This window comes from Salmo salar, chromosome 04 (assembly GCF_965601325.2).
Source record: "Salmo salar chromosome 04, fSalSal1, whole genome shotgun sequence".
Taxonomy (NCBI): Eukaryota; Metazoa; Chordata; class Actinopteri; order Salmoniformes; family Salmonidae; genus Salmo; species Salmo salar.
In genome coordinates this window covers 86,909,799-86,936,938 of record NC_138294.1, presented here as the reverse complement: position 1 = coordinate 86,936,938, position 27,140 = coordinate 86,909,799, and the positions used below count along the sequence as shown (strand labels likewise).

The window sequence follows — 27,140 nt, the reverse complement described above, 5'->3', positions numbered from 1 at the left end:
CCAACTCCCCCTGAGACTCTCAGAGAGTAGGGTCACGACAAGGGTCACCATATCCCAACTCCTCCTGAGACTCTCAGAGAGTAGGGTCACGACAAGGGTCACCATATCCCAACTCCCCCTGAGACCCTCAGAGAGTAGGGTCACGACAAGGGTCACCATATCCCAACTCCTCCTGATACACCCTCAGAGAGTAGGGTCACGACCAGAGATCAGGCATTATTGACGGCGACCCTGGAGCAGATTTTTCACCTAGTCAGCTCAGGATTCAAACTTGCTTTCGGTTAATGGCCCAACGCTCTCACTGCTAGTCTACCTGCTGCACAGGTAGCCTAGCACGCACGCGTGTGCCACAGCTGCTTAAAAAAAAGGGAAGGCTTTTTATTGCTGAGGAAAACAGGATTAAAGGATAGGGACAGAGAGGATCAGGCTGAAGTGACAGAACAGTCCCATAATGACTTACAAGACCATAGTGTGTGTGTTGTCAGTACTGACCTCATTGTAGTCCAGTGAAGAGTCGTTGCACATGGAACAGACAGTGGCCAGCTCCACAAGTCCATCATAATCTCCACACTGCACCACCTTGTCCCCTTTCAACCTGGAAGACCGAACACACACACACACACACACACACACACACACAATATTTTTTTTTAAATTTAACTAGGCAAGTCAGTTAAGAACACACTCTTATTTAAAATGACGGCCTACCCCGGCCAAACCCGGACGATGCTGGGCCAATTGTGCGCCGCCCTATGGGACTTCCAATCATGGCAGGTTGTGAAACAGCCTTGAATTGAACCACGGACTGTAGTGGCGCCTCTTGCACTGAGATGCAGTGCTTTAGACCGCTGAGCCACTCAGGAGCCCCACATACACGGACTGGACTTTTTTTTTCATCATCTCAAGTGGCGTAATTGACTCTCATAACAAATAATGGAATACTGCCACTGTTTTTCCTGTGAAACACACACACACACACACACACACACACACACACACACACACACACACACACACACACACACACACACACACACACACACACACACAAGCTACGTCTATGTGTTACAACTAGTGTCTTAAGATGTCTCATAAATAAATGTTCAAAACATTCAATACAGCTGGCAGGTTGGAGAAGTTGCCAGTCAGTGTGTTGTTTGTGGGAGCTCAGTGCTCAGGGGGTAGTTGTTGTGTGTGTGTGTGGCACTCTTACTCTGAGATGCTTTGTGGATACGAGCCCTGAATAGTGATTAACACATCATCATCACTTGGCATTACATTGGATATAATGATGGGGTTTTCATCAACTTCAGTAGGGAAAATATATGAGCCTAATCTTGTATAGACTGAGCTGACTGAAGGGGAACATTAAGACATCATGAGAGCATTGTAGTTAACAATAAATAACTCAGCCGTTCGATGTCACAACACAGGTTGTTATTGACTAGTCAATGTAAAGATCATCTTTTACCTGGTAGAATAAAAGCCATGTAAAGATCATCTTTTACCTGGTAGAATAAAGGCCATGTAAAGAGACTACAGCACTTTTCCTCAGAGGAGAACAACACTGTAATAGATCTGTGTCTGTCCCCAGTCTGGGCAGGTGTACTGTAGTAGATCTGGGTCTGTCCCCAGTCTGGGCAGGTGTACTGTAGTAGATCTGGGTAGGTGTACTGTAGTAGATCTGGGTCTGTCCCCATCTGGGAAGGTGTACTGTAGTAGATCTGGGTCTGTCCCCAGTCTGGGCAGGTGTACTGTAGTAGTTCTGGGTAGGTGTACTGTAGTAGATCTGGGTAGGTGTACTGTAGTAGATCTGGATCTGTCCCCAGTCTGGGCAGGTGTACTGTAGTAGATCTGGGTAGGTGTACTGTAGTAGATCTGGGTCTGTCCCCAGTCTGGGCAGGTGTACGGTAGTAGATCTGTGTCTGTCCCTAGTCTGGGCAGGTGTACTGTAGTAGATCTGGGTAGGTGTACTGTAGTAGATCTGGGTCTGTCCCCAGTCTGGGCAGGTGTACAGTAGTAGATCTGTGTCTGTCCCTAGTCTGGGCAGGTGTACGGTAGTAGATCTGTGTCTGTCCCTAGTCTGGGCAGGTGTACTGTAGTAGATCTGGGTAGGTGTACTGTAGTAGATCTGTGTCTGTCCCTAGTCTGGGCAGGTGTACAGTAGTAGATCTGTGTCTGTCCCTAGTCTGGGCAGGTGTACTGTAGTAGATCTGGGTAGGTGTACAGTAGTAGATCTGTGTCTGTCCCTAGTCTGGGCAGGTGTACGGTAGTAGATCTGTGTCTGTCCCTAGTCTGGGCAGGTGTACTGTAGTAGATCTGGGTAGGTGTACTGTAGTAGATCTGGGTCTGTCCCCAGTCTGGGCAGGTGTACGGTAGTAGATCTGTGTCTGTCCCTAGTCTGGGCAGGTACAGTCAGGTCCATAAATATTTGGACATTGACCAAGTTATTATTATTTTAGCTTATTGGAGTTGAAATTAAATAATGAATATGAGCTGAAAGTGCAGACTTGGAGCTTTAATTTGAGGGTATTTACATCCAAATCAGAGGAACGGTGTAGGAATTACAGCACTTTTTATATGCAGCCCCCCTAAACAAACATCAGAGAGAGAGGAAAAACATTAGGTGTGTCCAAATCAACTATTTGGTACATTCTTAAAAATAAAAAAACGCACTGGTGAGCTCAGGAACACAAAAATGCCCAGAAGACCACAGAAAACAACTGTGGTGGATGACAAGAATTATTTCCCTGGTGAAGAAAAAACCCTTCACAACAGTTGGGAGACCAAGAACACCTTCCAGGAGGTAGGCGTATCTGTGTCAAAGTCAACATTCAAGAGAAGTCTTCACCAGTTTAAATACCAGAGGGTTTACCACAATATGTAAACCATTGGTAAGCCTCAAAAACAGGAAGACCAGATTAGAGTTTGCCACAAAAACGAATCTAAAAAAGCCTGTACAGTTCTGGAACAACATCCTATGGTCAGATGAGACAAAGATCCACTTGTACCAGAATGATGGGAAAAGAAGTGTATGGAGAAGGGCAGGAACTGCTTATGATCAGAAGCATACCACTTCATCTGTGAAGCATGGTGGAGGTAGTGTTATGGCGTGGGCATGTATGGCTGCCAAGGGAACTGGTTCCCTTGTATTTGCTGACAGAAGCAGCAGGGTGGATTCTGAAGCATTTAGGGCTTCATTGTCTGCTCAGATTCAGACAAATGTTTCAAAACTCATTGGACGGAACTTCACAGTGCAAGTTGGACAATGACCCGAAGCATACTGCGAAAGCAACCCAATACTTTAAGGTAAAGAAGTGGAATGTTATGCAATGGCCAAGTCAATCACCTGACCTGAATCCAATTGAGCATGAATTTCACTTAATGAAGGCAAACTGAAGGCGAAAGGCCCCAAGAACAAGCAGGAAGTGAAGACAGATGCAGTAAAGGCCTGGCAGAGCATCACCAGGGAAGAAACCCAGCATCTGGGGATGCCAATGGGTTCTAGACTTCAGGCAGTCATTGTATTAAGTATTAAAACTCACAATTTAAATGTATGATTGTTAGTTTGTCCAATTACTTTTGAGCCCCTAAAATTGGAGGGCTATGTATAAAAATGGTTGTAATACCGAGACAGTTCTTACAATAATTTTGACAAAACCCTTCAATTAAAGTCTACACATCTTGGTTGTATTCTTTCAAATCCATTGTGGTGGCATAGAACCAAAATGATGTAAATTGTGTCACTGTCTAAATGCTAATGGAACTGACTGTATACTGTAGCACCCTCAAACTCAACTCTGGACTTTGAAGTCAGTTCCACTGATTTAAAAAAAAAACGGATCCCCTCTAAATTAGGGACTGATTTAGACCTGGGACACCAGGTGTGTGCAATTAATTATCAGGTAGAACAGAAAACCAGCAGGCTCCGGACCTCGTATGGTAAGAGTTGAAAACCCCTGATGTAACAGATCTGGGTCTGCCTCTGACTAGGCAGATATACTGTAACAGATCTGGCTCTGCCTCTGACTAGGCAGATATACTGTAACAGATCTGGCTCTGCCTCTGACTAGGCAGATATACTGTAACAGATCTGGCTCTGGCTAGGCAGATATACTGTAACAGATCTGGCTCTGCCTCTGACTAGGCAGGTAGTCATTTGAGGCATTAGACTACAGTGGGCACTCCAGAGAGCAAGAGATGAGGTTATACTAACAGAAAGGACAGATCTACTGCAGATCCTATCCACGCTACTGTAGGTCCAGAACTGGGACACCAGGACTTTGGCCAAACTACACCACATGACCAAAAGTATGAGGACACCTGCCTGTTAAATATCACATTCCAAAATCATTGGTATTAATATGGAGTTGGTCCCCCCTCTGCTGCTTTAACAGCCTCCTCTCTTCTGGGAAGGCTTTCCACTAGATGTTGGAACATTGCTGCTATAACAGCCTCCTCTCTTCTGGGAAGGCTTTCCACTAGATGTTGGAACATTGCTGCAGGGACTTGCTTCCATTCGGCCACAAGAGCATTAGTGAGGTCGGACACTGACGATGGGCGATTAGGTCTGGCTTACAGTCGGCGTTCCAATTCATCCCAAAGGTGTTCGATGGGTTTGCGGTTGGGGCTCTGTGCAGGCTCGACAAACCATTTCTGTATGAACCTCGCTTTGTGCACAGGGACATTGGCAAAAAAAAATAGGTCCTTTCCTGCATGACAAAGTCGGAAGCACAGAATCGTCTAGAATGTCATTGTATCCTGTAGCATTAAAATTTCCCTTCACTGGAACAACGGGGCCTAGCCCGAATCATGAAAAACAGCCATAGACCATTATTCCTTCTCCACCAAACTTTACAGTTGGCACTATTCATTGGGACAGGTATCGTTCTCCTGGAATCCGTCAAACCCAGATTCGTCCGTCGGACTGCCAGATGGTGAAGCGTGATTCATCACTCCAGAGAACGCATTTCCACTGTTCCAGAGTCCAATGGCGGCGAGCTTTACACCACTCCATCCCATCCAACGCTTGGCATTGCGCATGGTGATCTTAGGCTTGTGTGCGGTTCCTCGGCCATGGAAACCCATTTCATGAAGCTCCTGACGAACAGTTATGGTGCTGACATTGCTTCCAGAGGTAGTTTGGAACTCGGTTGTGAGTGTTGCAACCAAGAACAGACGATATTTACGTGTTTCAGCACTCGGCGGTCACATTCTGTGAGCTTGTGTGGCCTACCACTTCGCGGCTGAGCCGTTGTTGCTCCTAGACTTTTCCACTTCACAATAACAGCACTTACAGTTGACCGGGGTAGCTCTAGCAGGGCAGAAATGACAAACTGACTTGTTAGAAAGGTGGCATCCTATGACGGTGCCATGTTGAATGTCACTGAGCTCCTCGGTAAAGCCATTCTAGTACCAATGTTTGTCTATGGAGATTGCATGTCTGTGTGCTCAATTTTATACACCTTTCAGCAACTGGTGTCGCTGAAAAATGAGAATCCACTAATTTGAAGGGGTGTCCACATACTTTTGTTCGCTCGCTCTCCTATTCCTTGAAGACAGTAAGACTATTTTAGTTCTTGTCACATTTGTGTCCTTTCCTCCCTGCCCTCTCTGTGCTATGTGTTATCATGGAAGAAGTTCACATGCTTCAGGAAAACATAATTGCCATTCTTTCTAAACTTCCCAAGAGCCATTAACCACAGTGAAGAACAGAGTAAACCTTTGGGGAGCGGGTAAGGAAAGAGACTTCAAATAAACACTTTACATCAAATGGAAAAAAAAGGAGGTTAGGGGCTTTTAACAGCCGGCCGGCCGCTGGAGAGTGGTGGTGGTGTGACCAAGGCTTTTCCACTGCCGCCTGTAAAAATAGTTGTCTGTCTGGAGCCAGGGAAGGTTAACACAATGGCTGGCCATTACTTTCCTCTGAAGGTCAGTGTGTTAACAGTATGGACCACGCTCAACACAACACTTACTGGGAGGTGGGGGAGATAATAGTGTGTTTCACACTGTGATTCCACAGTCAGAGAAACTACGAATTGTAACCTGAAATCACACTACATTTGCACTCTGTAGACTAATCCCCTAGAGTCTAAGGGCACAGAGCTGGGTTTCTACTAAGCTAACATATGTGATTGTTTTAAGGTCATACCAAGGAACATTTAGCTATTTGATGTAGAATTTTAGGACCCCTTTAGGTATCAAAAAATATATTCAACAATTTGATAAAACATTGAATTTGGCCTATAGAAATGCATTGAATAACAGATTCATACATTGGGAAAAAAACAGAGTCAAAAGGAATGTTTTGAAGCATCTGTACTTTATCCGAGAGATACAAGAATGCAAAAAAATATATAAAAAAGTAATAAATCTTTTACCGTGGGATTATCCGTATACCTTTGACGTAGAAATGCTTTATCCACTTCCATTCATTTCTCGCACCCAGTACCAGGTTACCTTCAGACGAGTCCCTAAACTGTTCGGACGCTACAGATGTTTTAGTGAGAAGACCGATTTTCAGGATGTCTCATGGTCTGACAAACAGCACTGTAGCTCTGAAACCTTCCACCGCAGATGCAGAAGGCCGACGCAGGCGGGTGAGGCGGCTTGAGACGCAGGCGGGTGAGGCGGTTTGAGACGCAGGCGGGTGCGGCGGCTTGAGACGCAGGCGGGTGCGGCGGCTTGAGACGCAGGCGGGTGCGGCGGCTTGAGACGCAGGCGGGTGCGGCGGCTTGAGACGCAGGCGGGTGCGGCGGCTTGAGACGCAGGCGGGTGCGGCGGCTTGAGACGCAGGCGGGTGCGGCGGTTTGAGACGCAGGCGGGTGCGGCGGGTTGTTTAAACAGAGGGATTTTGATGGGGGTTGTATATATTATGCTAATTGAATTTCCGGAGGGGCACTGACATGGAGCTAACAGAAAGGTGGTAGGATGGGACACTCACACTTGTCCTTCAGGGGCGTAGGTTGAGCCAGTTATAGAGAACTCATGGACAGCACAGCTGGAATCCTCCACCTTGTCCACCACAAACATCTGGAGAGGGAAGAGAAAGAGAGTTGGGATAGTTAAAGCAGGGTCAAGTAGACTAGGCTATCAGCAAAGCCCCAGGGTAGGAGTAGGCTAGGCTATCAGCAAAGCCCCAGGGTAGGAGTAGGCTAGGCTATCAGCAAAGTTCTTACAGTGCTTTCAATGGGAGGCCCAGGGTTTCCCAGGGTTCTCTACAGGGCCATGGGAGAGGTGAATGTGGCCCACCGGCCACCGACGCAGAGGGAAACACACACACCCTCCCGCACTGCCTAGCCCACAAAACACAGGGATTTCCCACCACATACAGCCAATCACTGGCTTCACGTCACAGCTGTTTACGAGAGATTGTTGATTTTCTATTTAACTTGCTTTGGCAATGTAAATAATGTTAACCATGCCAACAGAGACAGACAGAAAGACTATAAATCATACTCTTGCTGAGACAGACAGACCAACAGACAGATAGACAGAGCTTGTATATATACACTGTAGTGGATGAGTATATGGGCCAAGTTGTTGCCCAAGTCGTGTTGACGTTGGTCTGTCCTTCCCTGTGCTCAGAACTCCTGTGTTGCCAAGAGTTTTGTTTTGTCTGTGCGTCTGGCCTTGTGTTAATGTACTGATTTCCTGCGTGGAGAGGCCGTCCCAGAACAATTAGGGTTTGGCCACACTGGTAGGTATTTTAGGCTGACAGGTCTGTTAGGCTGGCAGCCCAGCAGTGGATGGTGAGGGTCCTAGCCATTTCTCTCCTGTGAGTTTGTGTGAGTTGGTCTGTGATCTGGCCCTTCTCTCCTTTGTGTTGTTCATCCTGCAGCAGTGATGAAACAGGTGGAATGGCTCTGCTCTAGTTCATTTGTGGGAGTGCATTGATTGGTTCACCACAGGAGGGGGTCTGTTGTTTAATGCACACTGAAGTGGAACACCAAGGAGAGGATAGATGGGGTCTGGAGAAGAACAAGCTGTTCAGAACACTAGGATAATATGGCGAGGAAACAAAGTACCAAGGGTTTATGTAATTGACCTGTTCACCATTTAGGGTATTGAGTAGTCAAAGCCCTACTTCGGTGCACGATTCTTCAAAAACAGAGAACGATAAGAGGTTAACCCTCCTGCTGTGTTCCGGTCGAATTGGAACGATTTACAAGTTCTCTCTCTGAAATTGAGTTCATTTAATCTGATTGTCAGGAGGTTCCATGACTTTGTCCACACAGGGCGTCTGAACACACAAAATACATCAATGATTTTCATTACATTTTGGGTGTTTTATTTAAGTTTTGTACACCTGTGGTGTTCCAAGTCAAAAATGACCGGTCATTAGAAATGAATGGGTGAGACTACAATTAGTGTATAAAATTGAGTTCAGGCACATGCCCATTCATCAGATGGACACACTTTCTCTCCCAGACCCACACATGCATGTGTGTTTGAGCGAACACACACACCTCACTCCCCTTCCATGGCAACACCCACGGGAACCTTTCCCCAATAGAATCTTTCCCCCACGTGAACCACACCTGTTGGCATTCTCACAAACAATCACAACATTGTTTCAATAATATATAGAACTTTTCTTGCAGTTCTGGTATATAAAGCTTTTTTGAGGCCCTGCTCACAATTCATTCTGTGGCGGCACAATGACCAAATGATAAAGTATGTGAGGCTCTTGATCATATCTTTGATCATGAAACTGGTGAGGAGGAGAGAGTCCTTGTTAAACTTTGACATAAAGTAGTCTGTGATAAATAGCACAATATGTTTCATCTGAGTATTTGTTATAGTCAAAATAATCCACATTCTGCTTTTTTTTTTTACTCAAAAACTAGTTGTATGAGCTCAGGTCAATGAGGCCTACAGGCCATAAATACAAAATAAAAGTTCCAAATGCGTAATGTTCCCAATAACTTAAGTTGATAAAAAAAATGATCTAACACATCATTAGGTGATAATATATGTATCATTATGGATTTATAATCAGCTATAATGCAGTGGTCATTTTGGAGCGGGAACACAGAATGAATTAACATGAAACGAACACAACAGGAGGGTTAAACAGGCAGTGTCCGATTAAAAGAAAAAAGGGGCAATCAGCCGTTTAAAACAATAACGCGTACTCTGCCTGTTCCGGTCAAAATGCTGAGGAATTAGGCTGGAGGAATGGAATTACTCTCAAATTCATAGACCAAGATATGGATGCAAGGACTAACCATCCATGATATCAAAACGTTTCATTTTAAGCATGGTTTAAGGCTATAAAGTGTTTGTTTACATTTACTTTGTTTAAAAACATTGGAGTAAAACAAGCTTATATATTTTGGGTTCTGTTGGGGTACGACAGTTGAACTCAGCTCACGAGACATTTATAAAGTTTTATTCTTTAAGAATCAATGGGTTCATCTCATTAATTTAAAGGGGTGCACCTGCAGATTGCCCCTTTAAAGAACGAATGCAGTCAGACAACTTCTCCCTTCAGTATATTGTGGTATTTTGAAATTGTATTAGGATCTCCATTAGCTGTTGTGAAAGCCGCAGCTACTCTTCCTGGGGTCCACACAGAACATGACATACTACAGAACACTGATAAACAAACACAGCACAAGGACAGAACCACACACACATACACGTTAAATACTTGGTTAGAAGGGCATTCTAGAATGGCCATCCAAACCAGATAACGGGACAGTTTGCAATAATGACGCAATATGCACCTACACAAGCAGCCTGTATTTTTATTTAATCTAACCTTTATTTAACTAGGCAAGTCAGTTAACACTCTAACCACTAGGCTACCTGCCGCCCACAAGGCTACCTGTACTGACTACAAAGTGACAAGAAGCTAAACCACAAACAGAAATTGGATACATTGTAAACGAAGGTCCAATGGGGGAAAAAACATAGCTAGCATTGATTTCTTGCTGCAGAGAGATTTTTTGAGGCGCATCTGATGACCTAACGTGGTGGTGAATGAGGAACATAACATTTCTCCCGTCCCTCTATGCTGCAGTCATGATGCAAATGACACTATGCTGTCAAATCCTCCCACATGTTTGTAGTTTGACCAGCAACTGGTATTTTTGAATTCAGTTTTCATATTTTCATTTTGGCAGGTTTGCTAGCAACAAACTATTTAGCTAGTTTCTAGCCTAGTGTTTGATATGCAATGTGATCTCCTCCTAATGAAAAAAGTGTTGTGTCCTGATATGGCAAACATTTCTAGCTATGCCAGGCAAAAATCGGGCATCAGCTCATTTTTATGGATCTATGTAAATGAATGTCAATAGAAACAACAAATGCATAAGCAGCTACTTCGCTGTTATTCTGGCTGCGGAGGTCGTGACTGTGTTAGCTGTAACTAGTTGGCTAGCTAGCAAGCAAAGGACAAGAACAACGGAACATATACTGTAGAATAAAGAAATGGGTCACGTCCATAAATATCGAACTAAATGGAACAAACGGCTCGCGTCTCTATCAACCAAAAGATGAGAAAGTATTAATTCTCTTATAAAAAAAAGTGTATATGTAAATGTGTTCATTAGTATTGTTTTCTTTGGCAACTGTGGTACATGCAGGATAAAAACACCTCCTTTCTGTACATTACCTAGGAAAAATGAACTCTGAAAATGGACTCTGCCTTGTCCTGCTGTATCGTCCATTATTTACAAGGTAATGTACAGAACGTCTGCATTTAGTCATTACATAACCAAACTGCAGAACGACAATACAACATTAATAGATGCTCAATATTCACAAAATATCCAGGTCAAATAGGGGAGAGGCATTGTGTCTTGAGGTTTTTCTATCGTTTACATTTTTTAAATAAATATAACCAGGTTTGTTGTTCACTTGACCAATCTGAGATGGAGGTCCATGTAATCATGGCTCTATATAATACAGTACATTTTCTGGAATTTGGGGGACTGTGAAAAGACTCCTGGCTGCACATCTGGTAAGTGTGTGTCAGAGCTGTGTAAACTGACTATGCAAATACATTTGGAATTATCAACATATGTCTCTTATAAGAAGAAGAAGTGATGCAGTCAGTCTCTCCTCTACTTTTAATGTTTATATTAGCCCTCTGGTTACAGTGAGGAGCAAGACGTGCCACTCTGTTCTGGGCCAGCTGTGGTTCTGGGCCAGCTCGGTTCTGGTTCTGGGCCAGCTCGATTCTGGTTCTGGGCCAGCTGTGGTTTTTCTAGGTCCTTCTTTGCAGCACCTGACCAAATGACTGGGCAATAATCAAGATAAGATAAAACTAGAGCCTGCAGGACTCGCTTTGTGGAGTGTCAAACACAGCAGAGCATCTCTTTATCACAGACATACCTTTTCTTTACAACCATTGAATCAATACGTTTTGACCATGACAGTTTACAATTCAAGGTAACACCAAGTAATTTAGTCTCCTCCACTTGCTCAACAGCCACATTATTTATTATCAGATTCAGCTGAGGTCTAGAACTTAGGGATGATTTGTAGCGGTCGTTAAGACACGGTCGTTAAGACACTAACAGCTTACAGACGGTAGGCAATTAAGGTCACAGTTATGAAAACTTAGGACACTAAAGAGGCCTTTCTACGGACTCTGAAAAACACCAAAAGAAAGATGCCCAAGGTCCCTGCTCATCTGGGTGAATGTGCCTTAGGCATGCTGCAAGGAGGCATGAGGACTGCAGATGTGGCCAGGGAAATAAATGGAAATGTCCGTACTGTGAGACGCCTAAGACAGCGCCACAGGGAGACAGGATGGACAGCTGATCGTCCTCGCAGTGGCAGACCACGTGTAACAACACCTGCACAGGATCGGTACATCCGAACATCACACCTGCGGGACAGGTACAGGATGGCAACAACAACTGCCCGAGTTACACCAGGAACGCACAATCCCTCCATCAGTGCTCAGACTGTCCGCAATAGGCTGAGAGAGGCTGGACTGAGGGCTTGTAGGCCTGTTGTAAGGCAGGTCCTCACCAGACATCACCGGCAACAATGTCGCCTATGGGGACAAACCCACCGTCGCTGGACCAGACAGGACTGGCAAAAAGTGCTCTTCACTGACGAGTCGCGGTTTTGTCTCAACAGGGGTGATGGTCGGATTCGTGTTTATTGTCGAAGGAATGAGCGTTACACCGAGGCCTGTACTCTGGAGCGGGATCGTTTTGGAGGTGGAGGGTCCGTCATGGTCTGGGGCGGTGTGTCACAGCATCATCGGACTGAGCTTGGTGTCATTGCAGGCAATCTCAATGTTGTGCGTTACAGGGAAGACATCCTCCTCCCTCATGTGGTACCCTTCCTGCAGGCTCATCCTGACATGACCCTCCAACATGACAATGCCACCAGCCATACTGCTCATTCTGTGCTTGATTCCCTGCAAGACAGGAATGTCAGTGTTCTGCCATGGCCAGCGAAGAGCCCGGATCTCAATCCCATTGATCACGTCTGGGACCTGTTGGATCGGAGGGTGAGGGCCAGGGCCATTCGCCCCAGAAATGTCCGGGAACTTGCAGGTGCCTTGGTGGAAGAGTGGGGTAACATCTCACAGCAAGAACTGGCAAATCTGGTGCAGTCCATGAGGAGGAGATGCACTTAATGCAGCTGGTGGCCACACCAGATACTGACTGTTACTTTTGATTTTGACCCCCCTTTGTTTAGGGACACATTCCATTTCTGTTAGTCACATGTCTGTGGAACTTGTTCAGTTTATGTCTCAGTTGTTGAATCTTGTTATATTCATACAAATATTTACACGTTAAGTTTGCTTTAAATAAACGCAGTTGACAGTGAGAGGATGTTTCTTTTTTTGCTGAGTTTCGAAGCTTCCATTAAAGAAACCCCTCTGTTCTATTAGATAGATAACATCTGCCAAATCGTGGATGCAGAGCTGAAAAACCATAACACATACGTTTTTTTTCAACAGGTTATGGCCAATAATATCAAGGGCTGCACTGAAATCAGTATAGATCCCACAATATTGTTATTATCAACTTATTTCAACCAATCATCAGTCATTTGTGTCAGTCCAGTACATGTTGAGTGCCCTTCTCTATAAGCATGCTGAAAGTATGTTGTTAATTTGTTCACAGAGAAATAGATTCTGGTTCAACAATTTTTCCCCCCCATCTAAGTTGTCAATACCTGGTGTTTTCTCATTATTGACGGACAAGAATTTTTCCACCTGACCCACACTAACGTCACAGAATTCAAAGTTACAATGCTTTTCATTCATTATGTCACGTTCGTGTGTATAGACCGACGACATCTTTATTAGATTGTGAAACTTAGCAAAATGCAAAACAATAAAGAATAAATGAACCATGACGACAATGCAGTGCTAACAGGCAACTAACATAAACAATATCCCATAACCCACAGTTGGGAAAAAAATGCTACTTAAGTATGATCCCCAATTAGAGACAACGATAACCAACTGCCTCTAATTGGGAATCATACACAATCACCAACATAGAAACTAAACCTAGAACCCCACATAGAAAATATGAACTAGAACAACCCCCAGTCACGCCCTGATCTACTCTATGGTCAGGATGTGACACATTATTAGGTATTTTCTGCACAAATATGATAGCTCACAGTTTGTTGTTGGCATTTCATGCCTAAGTTTGCCAATTCAATATTTATTAAAAGGAATTGGCAACATCAAAAGGTTGCGTGATAAATTAACCATCTGATTCAATGAAAGATCGTTGAATTTGTCTTTCATTTAGTGTATTCCAAAGCTTTTTTCAATTATACCTTGTAATTTATCTTCATAATACAATCTTATTTGTCTTCATTTTAGTCACATAATTTCTCAAATGTACAATAAAGTTTGCCAATCAGATGTGCAGTCAGACTCGCTCACCACTCCTTCGGCCTCGTCTCGCTCAACCATACAGCTTTTCAATTCCTCATCGATCCACAGGGCCTTAACAGTTCTAACAGTAAGAAGTGTTGAATGCACCAAGGTGTCTGTTTAAACTACTAGCACACAGCTCAGACACTCATGCCTACCCCACAAGACATGTCACCAGAGGTGTCTTCACAATCCCCAAGTCCAGAACAGACTATGGGAGGCGCACAGTGCTACATAGAACCGTGACTACATGGAACTGTATTCCACATCAGGTAACTGACGCAAGCAGTAGAATCAGATAGGTAGCTAATATGGGGTTAGATTTGTGCATAAGTAAGTAGCCTTGGCTTGTGCGAGCCGAAATGGCTCATAGGAACAGGAGCCCCTCTGATGTTTCTGTAGTGTCATCGGTAACAAATAAGCTAATAACATAAAATACAATATTCTTCACTAATATACCAAGATAGTGGTTTACTACATGACCTATTAGCTAATATTTATTATCTGCCATTTTAGTGTTCTGTTTGTCACTACACATTAATCTCACTATCTGAGATGGTCTCCATGGAAACAAGCCACTGCATGATTCATATGAACCAAAAGGTGCATGGCTGTAGCAGTTGAAACAACTCAAATCGGACGCGGTCCGTACTGTGGTTATTATGTTGTGATGGCAGCAGTAACATAGTGAGGGTGTGCCTCCACACTGTGTGTAATGGAAGTGCAATGGTATGACGTCAGAGGGGATTCCCTCCACTGTGTGTCTTTGACCGCACCCTGGGATATCCCCTAGGCTGGGAAAGCAGGATATGACCAGGCTAGTGGACATGGATGTTCTTATCAGAACCATATGGAGTAGCTAGACCCATCTCAAGGTTAAGAGCCAGGGACAGGCCGCTGTCACAGACACACATGTTTACAAGCATTGCGCTACACTTGCATTTACATCTGCTAACAATGTGTATGTGACCAATACAATTTGATACGCATACACATAACTAACAAGCAAAAAGGAAAAATGTGAGTATGACTACAACTTATGTAAAAAAAATGTCAAACATATTGCAAATTAATGGTCCCTGCCTCTGTGATTCAGCAAACAAACCCAATCCCTCCCCTGGCTGAGAATTAATGTAACCACTCAAATTCATAGACGGAGATATGAATGCAAGGACTAACCATACATGATATCAAAACCACAGTTTTAACCATGTTAAAGATATATAGTGTTAGTTTACATTTACTTGGTTATTAACAAACATTGGAGTAAAACAAGCTTATATGTTGGGTTCTGATGGGGTACGACAGCTGAACTAATCTCACGAGGCATTTATTAGTTATACTTTTCAAGAGTCAATGGGTATATATAGATACATACACAAAGTCAGAAGTGTACATACACTTTAGCCAAATACATTTAAACTCAGTTCACAATTCCTGACATTTAATCTTAGTAAAAATTCCCTGTCTTAGGTCAGTTAGGATCTCCACTTTATTTTAAGAATGTGAAATGTCAGAATAATAGTAGAGAGAATGATTTATTTCAGCTTTTATTTCTTTCATCACATTGCCGGTGGGTCAGAAGTTTGCATACACTCAATTAGTATTTGGTAGCATTGCCATTAAATTGTTTAACTTGGGTCAAACGTTTCAGGTAGCCTTCCACAAGCTTCCCCACAATAAGTTGGGTGACTTTTGGCCTATTCCTTCTGACAGAGCTGGTGTAACTGAGTCAGGTTTGTAGGCCTTCTTACTCGCACACGCTTTTTCAGTTCTGCCCACAATTTTACTATAGGAATGAGGTCAGGGCTTTGTGATGGCCACATGTCTTGAGATGTTGCTTCAATATATCCACATAATTTTCTGTCCTCATGATGCCATCTATTTTGTGAAGTGTACCAGTCCATCCTGCAGCAAAGCACCCCCACAACATGATGCTGCCACCCCCGTGCTTCACGGTTGGGATGGTGTTCTTCAGCTTACAAGCATCCCCCCTATTCCTCCAAACATAACGATGGTCATTATGGTCAAACAGTTCTATTTTTGTTTCATCAGACCAGAGGACATTCCTCCAAAAAGTACCATCTTTGTCGCCACGTGCGGTTGAAAACCGTAGTCTGGCTTTTTTATGGCGGTTTTAAAGCAGTGGCTTCTTCCTTGCTGAGCAGCCTTTCAGGTTATGTCGATATAGGACTAGTTTCCAGCGGATATAGATACGTTTGTACCGGTTTCCTCCAGCATCTTCATAAGGTCCTTTGCTGTTGTTCTGGGATTGATTTGCATTTTTGCACCAAAGTACGTTAATCTCTAGGAAACAGAATGCATCTCCTTCCTGAGTGGTATGACGGCTGCGTGTTCCCATGGTGTTTATACTTGCGTACTATTGTTTGTACAGATGAACGTGGTACCTTCAGGCGTTTGGAAATTGCTCCCAAGGATGAAGCAGACTTGTGGAGGTCTACAATTTTTTTTCTGAGGTCTTGGCTGATTTCTTTTTATTTTCCCATGATGTCAAGCAAAGAGGCACTGAGTTTGAAGGTAGGCCTTGAAATACATCCATAGGTACACCTCCAATTCACTCAAATGATGTCAATTAGCCTATCAGAAGCTTCTAAAGCCATGACATCATTTTCTGGAATTTTCCAAGCTGTTTAAAGGCACAGTCAACTTAGTGTATGTAAACTTCTGACCAAGTGGAATTGTGATACAGTGAAATGTAAGTGAAGTAATCTGTCTGTAAACAATTGTTGGAAAAATTACTTGGGTCATGTGCAAAGTAGATGTCCTAACAGACCTGCCAAAACTACAGTTTGTTAACAAGAAATTTGTGGAGTGGTTTAAAAACAAGTTTTAAATGACTCCAACCTAAGTGTATGTAAACTTCAACTGTACACACACACACACACACACATATTAATTTAAAAGTTCAAAAATGGATGTAACAACTGCAGATTGCCACTTTAAAGAATGCAGTCATCCAATAAAATACTACTTTTCCGTTCAGTTCATCTGCTGCTTCTAGAGGACGTGTGTGCGCGCTCAGAGGACCGGAGCCCTAGGACCATGCCTCAGGACTACCTGGCCTGATGACTCCTTGCTGTCCCCAGTCCACCTGGTCGTGCTACTGCTCCAGTTTCAACTGTTCTGCCTGCGGCTATGGAACCCTGACCGGTTTATTAAACATGCTACCTTGTCCCAGACCTGCTGTTTTCGACTCTCTCTCTACCGTATCTGCTGTCTCTAACTCTGAATGATCGGCTAAGAGAAGCCAACTGACATTTACTCCTGAGGTGCTGACCTGTTGCACCCTCTACAACCACTGTGATTATTATTATTTGACCCTGCTGGTCATCTATGAATGTTTGAACTAGACGTCGACCGATTATGATTTTTCAACGCCGATACCGATTATTGGAGGGCCAAAATGCCGATACCCCATAGGGATATCCAAAGTCAAACCAATTTTACCATGGGCATTAACAATCAGGTTGCATACAGCTGTGCTCTGAATTGATGATTACATGTGTGCTGCCACACACAGATAACTAATAAGCCAAGGAAAATGGGAGTATCATTAAGTAGACTGAAATAGAAAAGGCAAACATTTTGCAAACTAAAGCTCTACAATTTCATGTCTGATCCTTGCCACTAGGACTGCAGTCTTAGAAACCCTGAAAATGCCCATCACTCCAAAACACAATGGAAAAACCCCACTGGCCAACTGCTAGAACTGAGGAGAGAGAATGACTTTCATTTATTTCAGATACAACTTCATTTATACAGGTCAGTCTCACTGAGAGCAAATCTCTTTTGCAAGAGCGACTTGTACAGAATGGCAGCAGTAAGTCAGGGTCCGTTTCCCCTGGTGTTTCCTATCATTCCAAAACTTCAAATGGGAAAAACACTGCCCCACGGTGAGGACTGAGGAGGGAGAGTGGCTCTTTGTTAGAGGTCTTCACGGATCCACCTCTACACTAATACCCAAGAGCCAATCGGAGCGGGTCCAGATCCAGAATTCTAAATTAAGTCACAAGTCTGGGTCAGATCTGATTGTCACGGGTCTTGGGTTTGTGTAATTTTAACGGACTTATCCGGAAGGGCCGTACAGACGGGCCCGTACAGAGTGAGAAAAATATTATTTATGCTGCTGCGCTTGCTTTTCATGAGAGTGGAGCATAGCTTGTTGTTGTTGGCCAATCACACAGTACCAGTCAAAAGTTTGGACACACCTACTCATTCCAGGATTTTTCTTTATTTTTACAATTTTCTACATTGTAGAATAATAGTGAAGACGTCAAAACTATGAAATAACACATATGAAATTATGTAGTAACCAAAAAAAAAGTGTTAAACAAATCAAAATATAATTTGAGATTCTTCAAAGTAGAAACCCTTTGTCTTGATGACAGCTTTGCACACTCTTGGCATTCTCTCAACCAGCTTCATGAGGTAGTCACCTGGAATGCATTTCATTTAACAGGTGTGCCTTGTTAAAAGTTAAATGGTGGAATTTATTTCCTTCTTAATGCGTTTGAGCCAATCAGTTGTGTTGTGACAAGGTAGGGGTGGTATACAGACGATAGCCCTATTAGGTAAAAGACCAAATCCATATTATGGCAAGAACAGCTCAAATAAGCAAAGAGAAATGACAGTCCATCATTAATTTAAGGAACATTTCAAAAACTTTGAAAGTTTCTTCATGTTCAGTTGCAAAAAACATCAAGCGCTATGATGAAACTGGCTCTCATGAGGACCGCCACAAGAAAGGAAGAACCAGAGTTACCTCTGCTGCAGAGGATAAGTTAGTTACCAGCCTGAGAAATTGCATCCCAAATAAATGCTTCACAGAGTTCAAGTAACAGACACATATCAACTGTTCAGAGACTGCGTGAATCAAACCTTTATGGACGAATTGCTGCAAAGAAACCACTACCAAAAGACACCGTGACGGCCCCTCCCTGCTCTGTCTACTGGGTTTTGCTGTGCCTACTTCCTGCAGGAGATTGGTGGGCGGAGCTGGGAGGGTCGTCAGTGCTGATGGGGCACACCTGTGAAAGCTCAGCTGCTTGGGTCAAGACTTGTTTGGGCCAAGAAACGAGCAATGGACATTACACAGGTAGAAATCTGTCCTTTGGTCTGAGGAGTCCAAATTTGAGATTTTTGGTTTCAACTGCCGTGTCTTTGTGAATGGAAAATCTATGCATGTGTGATTCCCACCGTGAAGCATGGAGGAGGTGGTGTGATGGTGTGGTGATGCTTTGTTGGTGATTTAACTAGAATTCAAGGCACAGCATTCTGCAACAATACACCATCCCATCTAGTTTGTGCTTATTGGGACTATAATTTGTTTTCAACAGAACAATGACCCAAAACACACCTCCAAGCTATGTAAGGGCTTTTTGACGAAGAAGGAGAGTTGAGGTGCTGCATCAGATGACCTGGCCTCCACAATCATCCGACCTCAACCCAATTGAGATAGTTTGGGATGAGTTGGACCGCAGAGTGAAGGAAAAGCAGCCAACAAGTGGTCAGCAAACGTGGGAACTCCTTCATTCCAAGGGAAGCTGGTTGAGAGAAAGCCAAGAGTGTGCAAAGCTGTCATCGTGGCAAAGGGTGGGTACTTCGAAGAATCTAAAATATATTTAGATTTGTTTAACACTTCCATGTGTTATTTCATAGTTTTGATGACTAATATTCTACAATGTAGAAAATGATCAGCTTAATAAAGTAACAGTACAGTAACTTAAAATTATTTTTGTGACGCTTTCCTCATTCGGCAAAGCTCGAGTTGTCCCCAGGTCCGTTCGGAACAGGTCTCTATATTTAAAAGAATATGCATATCGGGTCCGGGTGGGAAAGCCCAAGGTCCATTTCAAAACAGAGGAGCTCTACTCTGTGTTCCCTTGGTGTTTCCCTGTATCTCCCAGCTGCACTAAGAAAATATAGCCTGGGCCCAGAGAGTAAATATTTACCAGAGAGAGCAGAGTAGGGTTGAGTCCCAAATGGATCCCTATATAGTGCACTACTTTTGATCAGAGCCAATAGGGTCAAAACAAAAGTAGTGCACTATATAGGGAATAGGGAGCCATTTGGGATCCAAACCCAGCATCCAGGCAGCCATGTTCCCAGGCAGGCAGGGAGGGACCAGGGATAGCTGTTAGCTCAGCTCAGGGAGATATGTTCTGATCTACTCTCACAGGAGAGGAGGGAACTCCCTCTCTCACTCCATGCTGCTGATGATGACAGTTGGTACACTATGTCAACAGCATGTCAACACTTCTTACAAAAACAAGTAGTGATGAAGTCAATCTCTCCTCTACTTTCAGCCATGAGCGATTTCCAAATCAAATTTTATTTCTACACCTGTTGTATTTGCGCCAAATACAACAGGTGTAGACCTTACTGTGAAATGCTTACTTACAAGCCCTTAACCAACAATGCATTTTAAATAAACTATAAGTAAAAAATAAAATAAAAAACAAAATAACAATAACGAGGCTATAAACAGGTGGTACCAAGTCAATGTGTGGGGGTACAGGTTAGTCGAGGTACATGCACATTGTGTGGTCTTGTTATTAATGTTAGCTCTCTGTGTATATTTAAGGTCCAGCCATGCTGCCCTGTTCTGATCCAATTGTAATTTTCCAAGGTCCCTCTTTGTGGCACCTGACCACACGACTGAACAGTAGTCCAGGTGCGACAAAACAAGGGCATGTTGGACCTGCCTTGTTGATAGTGTTGCTAAAAAGGCAGAGGGGCGCTTTATTATGGACAGACTTCTCCCCATCTTAGCTACTGTTGTATCAACATGTTGTTTCAACCATGACAGTTTACAATCCAGGGTTACTCCAAGCAGTTTAGTCTCCTAAACTTGCTCAATAACCACATTATTCATTACAAGATTTAGTTGAGGTTTAGTGAATGATTTGTGCCAAATACTATGCTTATAGTTTTTGAAATATTTAGGACTAACTTATTCCTTGCCACCCATTCTGAAACTAACTGCAGCTCTTTGTTAAGTGTTGCAGTGATTTCACTCGCTGTAGTAGCTGATGTGTATAGTGTTGAGTCATCCTCAAACATAGACACACTGGCTTTACTCAAGGCCAGTGGTAGGAAAAGATTGAAGAAAGGGGCCTGGACGGCTGCCCTGGGGAATTCCTGATTCTACCTGGATTATGTTGGATAGGCTTCCATTAAAGAACACCCTCTGTGTTCTGTTAGAGACATAACTCTTTATCCACAATATAGCAAGGAGTGTAAAGCCATAACACATACGTTTTTCCATCAGCAGTCTATGATCGATAATGTCAAAAGCCGCACCGAAGTCTAACAAAACAGCTCCCAATCTTGTCATCATCAATTTCTCTCAGCCAATCAGTCATTTGTGTAAGTGCCATGCTTGTTGAATGCCCTTCCCTAAAAGCATGCTGAAAGTCTTGTCAATGTTTACAGTAAAATACTTTTTTCCAAAAGTTTGGCTGATTGGTCGGCTATTTGAGCCAGTAAAGGGGGCTTTACTATTCTTGGGTGGCGGAATGACTTTGCTTCCCTAAAGGCCTGGGGGCAGACACTTTCTATCAGGCTTAGATTGAAGATATGGCAAATAGGAGTGGTAATATCATCTGCTATTATCCTCAGTAATTTTCCATCCAAGTAAATTTCCATCCAAGTAGTCAGTCCCCGGTGGCTTGTCATTGTTGATTGACAACAATTTTTTTCACCTCTTCCACACTCACTTTATGGAAATCAAAATTACAATGCTTGTCTTTCCTAATTTGATCAGTTACATTTGTATGTGCAGTGGCAGCGTTTGCTTCTGGCATGTCATGCCCAAGTTTTCTAATCTTGCCAATGACTTCTGGCCAGCATGTTCAGTTGAGATGTTCAAAAAGGTTAAATGAGAAACACAGTTTGGCCCTTCTCAGAGTTGAAAGGTCAGGTGTGAGTGTAAGAGTGTGTGTGTTAGGTAGGGTGTCAGCCAGATCCTGCTCCAGAGGCTAAATGGAAGCCAAGACCAACATTGATCCTGGCATTTCCTCTATGGTGGAGCACACACACACACACACACACACACACACACACACACACACACACACACACACACACACACACACACACACACACACACACACACACACACACACACACACACACACACACACACACACACACACACACACACACACACACACACACACACACACACACACAGAGAGAGACACACACACACAGACAGTGTGGAGGGGAACGTGATGGGCTGGAGGATTCCACAAGAGTGGCAATATGGGTGTCAGAGTGTGTGGCATTAGTTTCTGTACGTAAAGGTGTCTCTAAGGGTATTCAGCAGCAGCTTCCTGCCTGCTGTCTGTGCCTGACTCTCTCAGGGTGAGCGAGAGGGCCATGTACAACTGTTGTCTACAGCTCAGAGTGGTGCTGCCAGCCTGCCCTGGCTAGCTATCAAAAGGCTGGCTGAGGACGGGAAACATTACAACACCACAGGGATTTTCCATTACAACTAACCCCACCTGTTCTCCGTCCAAAACCTGTCAGTGTGTGTGTGTGTGTGTGTGTGTGTGTGTGTGTGTGTGTGTGTGTGTGTGTGTGTGTGTGTGCGCGTGTGCGTGTGTGTACATATACACATGTGTGTCTAGGTGTGTGTGACTGGAGGCTTTCCAAGGAAACTCCCAGTATGAAGGAAGTGTTAATCCTGTATGACGATATGAAGGTATAGTACAATGCTTTGGGTTCTCTCTGGACTGGAACTAAATATACTGGACCGACACAACAACAAAAACGGACACAACATCCACTACAACGACATGTAGCCTAGAGGTTAGATATGTCTGCAACCGAAGGGTTGTTGGCTCGAATCCAAAGACCGATAGAAAAAAAAAGTGTGGGTATCCTAGGTGCCATCTCCTGCTTTTGTGCCCTTGAGAAAGACACTTAACCCTTCACCTTCTTATTGATGTACGTGCACAGCAGTCAGTCACACTAATATTACAGTCCACAGGAAACCATTCCCAGACATTCCCAGGTTACCTTGCAGACAGACATCTGGTTAGTGGTGAGGGTGCCGGTCTTGTCGGAACAGATGACGGAGGTGCAGCCCAGGGTCTCCACCGAGGGCAGGCTGCGGACGATGGCGTTCTTCTTGGCCATGCGGCGGGTCCCCAGCGCCAGGCAAGTGGTGATCACAGCAGGTAGACCTGAGGACGACAGTTGTAGTAAAGAGAGGCTTGATTGGATCGGGTGGAGAGACATGAACAGCATAAGATAATTCATTATATTGTTTATATGGAATTTGGAGTGAGTGAGAGAGAGTGGCAGAGGGATGGATAAAACTGCTCCCACATACCCTCAGGGATGGCAGCCACAGCCAGGGCCACAGCGATCTTGAAGTAGTAGATGGCCCCCCGCATCCAGGACCCCCCGTGAACCGGGTCACTAAAATGGCCGATGTTAATGATCCAGACGGCCACGCAGATCAGGGAGATGACCTTGGAGTGTTCAAAGTTCAAAACTTTTTTGTTCGTTTTTTTGGGTAAAAAAAATGTGACTTTTGTTTTGGGCTTGCAGTCATATGGCTCATACACAGCACAGAAAACACAGACCAAAAACAGAAAACAGACAGAAAAAAAATCTAACACAAAACAGTGTAGATATGATAGCACAAAGCATAAATACATTTCAATTATCATCATCCTAAAACCCACCTTGGAGAGCTGCTCCCCGAACTCGTCCAGTTTCTGCTGCAGGGGGGTCTTCTCCTGCTCCGTGGCTGCCATCTGGTTCCTGATCTTACCGATCTCCGTGGATACACCGGTGGAGACCACGATGCCGATGGCTCGCCCCGCAGCGATGTTGGTGCCCTGAGGAGGAGGAGCAAGAGTATGAGGGAGAAGTCAGTGCAGGGTTAATATTGAAATCAAACCATGCATTCTGCATCCATATAGGACCAGCAATTGCTACTTTCAACTAACTCTTGTTCGGGTTTGACATTTAAAGAGTAGGTCTACAGACGTCACCAAGATTATATCTGCTGACCACATCTTAAAGGCCCAGTGCAGTCAGAAATGTGATTTTCCTGTGTTTTATATACATTTATACACTGAGGTTGGAATAATACTGTGAAATTGAGAAAATGATAATAATGCCCTTTTAGTGTAAGAGCTTCACACACCCCCCTCCCCCCTCCTGAGGAATGCAGCAGGCTGAGACCAGAACAGAGCCATATGTGTATCTGTGTGAGAGTGAGAAGTGCAAGCAGAGCTGGCGCCAAACAGGAAGTATAGTTCTTACAGAAAACATCATGTTCTTCTTGTCTTGATTGACAGCTCTGGGGTCAGGGACGGGGTCGGTGTGTTTGATCACTGACACAGACTCGCCTGTAGAGATGGATTAGTACACACTTACATAAGATCCTACAAGCCATTAACACTAGGAGGATGTTGGTCTTCATAGCAGATTTTGAAAAGGCGTTTGATAAAGTACGATTAGAATTTATATATAAATGCCTGGATTACTTTAATTTTGGTGAATCTCTTATACAATGGGTTAAAGTTATGTACAGCAACCCCAGATGTAAAATAGTAAATAATGGTTACTTCTCAGAAAGTATTGAGATTTTAAGCTGAGTAAAACAAGGTTGTCCGCTGTCTCCATATCTATTTATTATGGCCATTGAAATGCTAGCTATTAAAATTAGATCCAACAAGAATATCAAGGGGTTAGAAATCCAGGGGATAAAAACAGTGTCAATGTATGCCGATGACGCAAATTTTCTCAAGTCCGCAATCTGGATCCCTGCGGAGTATCATTGAAGATACTGATCACTTTTCTAGCCTCTCTGGATTAAAACCGAATTATGACAAGTGAACCATATAAAAATGGGTGGATGGTGAAGTAGACATACTGTGTATTCACATCTCAAAAAATATAAATCAACTTACCACAATTTCAATAGAAAGTTAGCAAAAATAGACAAGATTCTACAACCATGGAGGTAAATGCTTGTCTATTTATGGAAGAAAAAATCACATTGATTAACTCTTTGGTTTACTTACTAATGGCATTGCCTCCAAATGACTCGTTTTTTAAATCATGAGCAAAAATAAATAAATGTTCATTTTATTTGGAATGCTAAGCCAGACAAAAATTAAAATGTGCCTATTTATATAATGAATGAGTTTGGGGGGCTAAAATGATTAAATATTAAAGCTTTAAACCACTCACTAAAAGCTTCACTCATAAATAATTTATACTTGAACCCAAAATAGTTCTCTAGTAGATTATTAAGAATGGCTCATCCTTCGTTCAAAAACTGCCTTTATACAGATTAACTTCTCCTTTCCGAGTAATTGAAAATGACATTTTATTTAAAGTATTGCCCTTTCTTAAACAAGCCATACAAAGCTTGTTAAAATTTCAGTTTTATTCTCCAGAAAAGACAGAACAAATATTATGGTTAACTTCTTGGTGACAGGGGGCAGTATTCGGAAATTCAGATGAATAATGTGCCCAGATTAAACTGGCTGCTACTCGGGCCCAGAAGGAAGGATATGCATATTATTAGTAGATTTGGATAGAAAACACTCTGAAGTTTCTAAAACCGTTTGAATGATGTCTGTGAGTATAACAGAACTCATATGGCAGGCAGAAATCTGAGAAACAATCCAACCAGGAAGTGGTTTGTAGTTTTTCAAGTGATTGCCTTTCCAAACTACAGTATCTGTGGGGTCTTTTTGCACTTCCTAAGGCTTCCACTGGATGCCAACAGTCTTTAGAACCTTGTTTCATGCTTCTACTGTTACTGGGGAGAGAATAAGAGCTGTCTCAAGCCTGAGACCAACGAGTTGTTTACTGTGCAGGGCACGCAGGCGCACCATTCCTTCTTTTTCCTCTGTAATGAATACGCTATTGTCCGGTTGGAATATTATCGAAGATTTATGTTAAAAAGACCCTACGGATTGATTGTAAACATCGTTTGACATGTTTCTACGAATGGTAATGGAACTATTTGACTTTGTCTCGGGTTTTGCGCTCGCGCATTATGCCTTTGGATAAGTGATCTGAACGCGCAAGGTATTTGGACATAAATATGGAGTTTATCGAACAAAACAAACATTTCTTGTGGAAGTGGGAGTCCTGGGAGTGCATTCCGACGAAGATCAGCAAAGGTAAGTGAAAATGTATAATACTATTTCTGAGTTTTGTTGACTCCAGAACTTGGCGGGTAACTATATATCTTGCTTTGATGGCTGAGCTCTGTACTCAGAATATTGAACAATGTGCTTTCGCCATAAAGCTATTTTGAAATCTGACACAGCGGTTGCATTAAGGAGAAGTGTATCTATAACTCTTTCAATAACTGTTGTAAATTTTATCAACGTTTATGATGAGTATTTTTGTAAATTGATGTGCTCATTCACCGGTAGTTTTGGAGGCAATACATTTTCTGAACATCACGCGCCAATGTAAAATGGGGGTTTTGGATATAAATATGAACTTTATCGGACAAAACATACATGTATTGTGTAACATTGAGTCCTGGGAGTGTCATCTGATGAAGATCATCAAAGGTTAGTGATTAATTTTAGCTGTATTTCTGGTTTTTGTGACGCCTCTCCTTGCTTGGAAAATGGCTGTGTGGTTTTTCTTGTTTAGGCGCTGTCCTAACATAACCTAATGTTATGCTTTCGCCGTAAAGCCTTTTTGAAATCGGACAATGTCCCACATGTCCCAGAGAGGTTAAACTGAAATTATACTGATTAATAAAAAAAAAATTATGGAAAAAATGTTTAATTGTATTAGATTTACAGTTGAAGTCGGAAGTTTACATACACTTAGGTTGGAGTCATTAAAACTCGTTTTCAACCACTCCACAAATTTCTTGTGAACAAAGTATAGTTTTGGCAAGTCGGTTAGGACATCTACTTTGTGCATGACAAGTAATTTTTCCAACAATTGTTTAGAGACAGATTATTTCACTTATAATTCACTGTATCACAATTCCAGTGGGTCAGAAGTTTACATACACTAAGTTGACTGTGCCTTTAAACGGCTTGGAAAATTCCAGAAAATGATGTCATGGCTTTAGAAGCTTCTGATAGGCTAATTGACATAATTTGAGTGAATTGGAGGTGTACCTGTGGATGTATTTCAAGGCCTACCTTCAAACTCAGTGCCTCTTTGCTTGACATCATGGGAAAATCAAAAGAAATCAGCCAAGACCTCAGAAAAAAAATTGTAGACCTCCACAAGTCTG

General features: G+C 43.1%; 1 protein-coding gene across 1 annotated transcript in view; it reads right to left on the bottom strand.

Annotated features, from left to right (window-relative positions):
- Positions 1–27,140, bottom strand: part of LOC106603933 (sarcoplasmic/endoplasmic reticulum calcium ATPase 1) — a 104,123-nt gene that overhangs the window by 21,661 nt on the left and 55,322 nt on the right. The window contains exons 7-12 of the mRNA XM_014198187.3: positions 24,176–24,261; positions 23,590–23,745; positions 23,232–23,373; positions 22,916–23,082; positions 6,944–7,032; positions 493–595 (exon numbers count right to left, since the gene is read on the bottom strand). Of these exons, the coding sequence (XP_014053662.1) occupies positions 493–595; positions 6,944–7,032; positions 22,916–23,082; positions 23,232–23,373; positions 23,590–23,745; positions 24,176–24,261 (743 nt within the window). The remainder of the gene's footprint in view (positions 1–492; positions 596–6,943; positions 7,033–22,915; positions 23,083–23,231; positions 23,374–23,589; positions 23,746–24,175; positions 24,262–27,140) is intronic.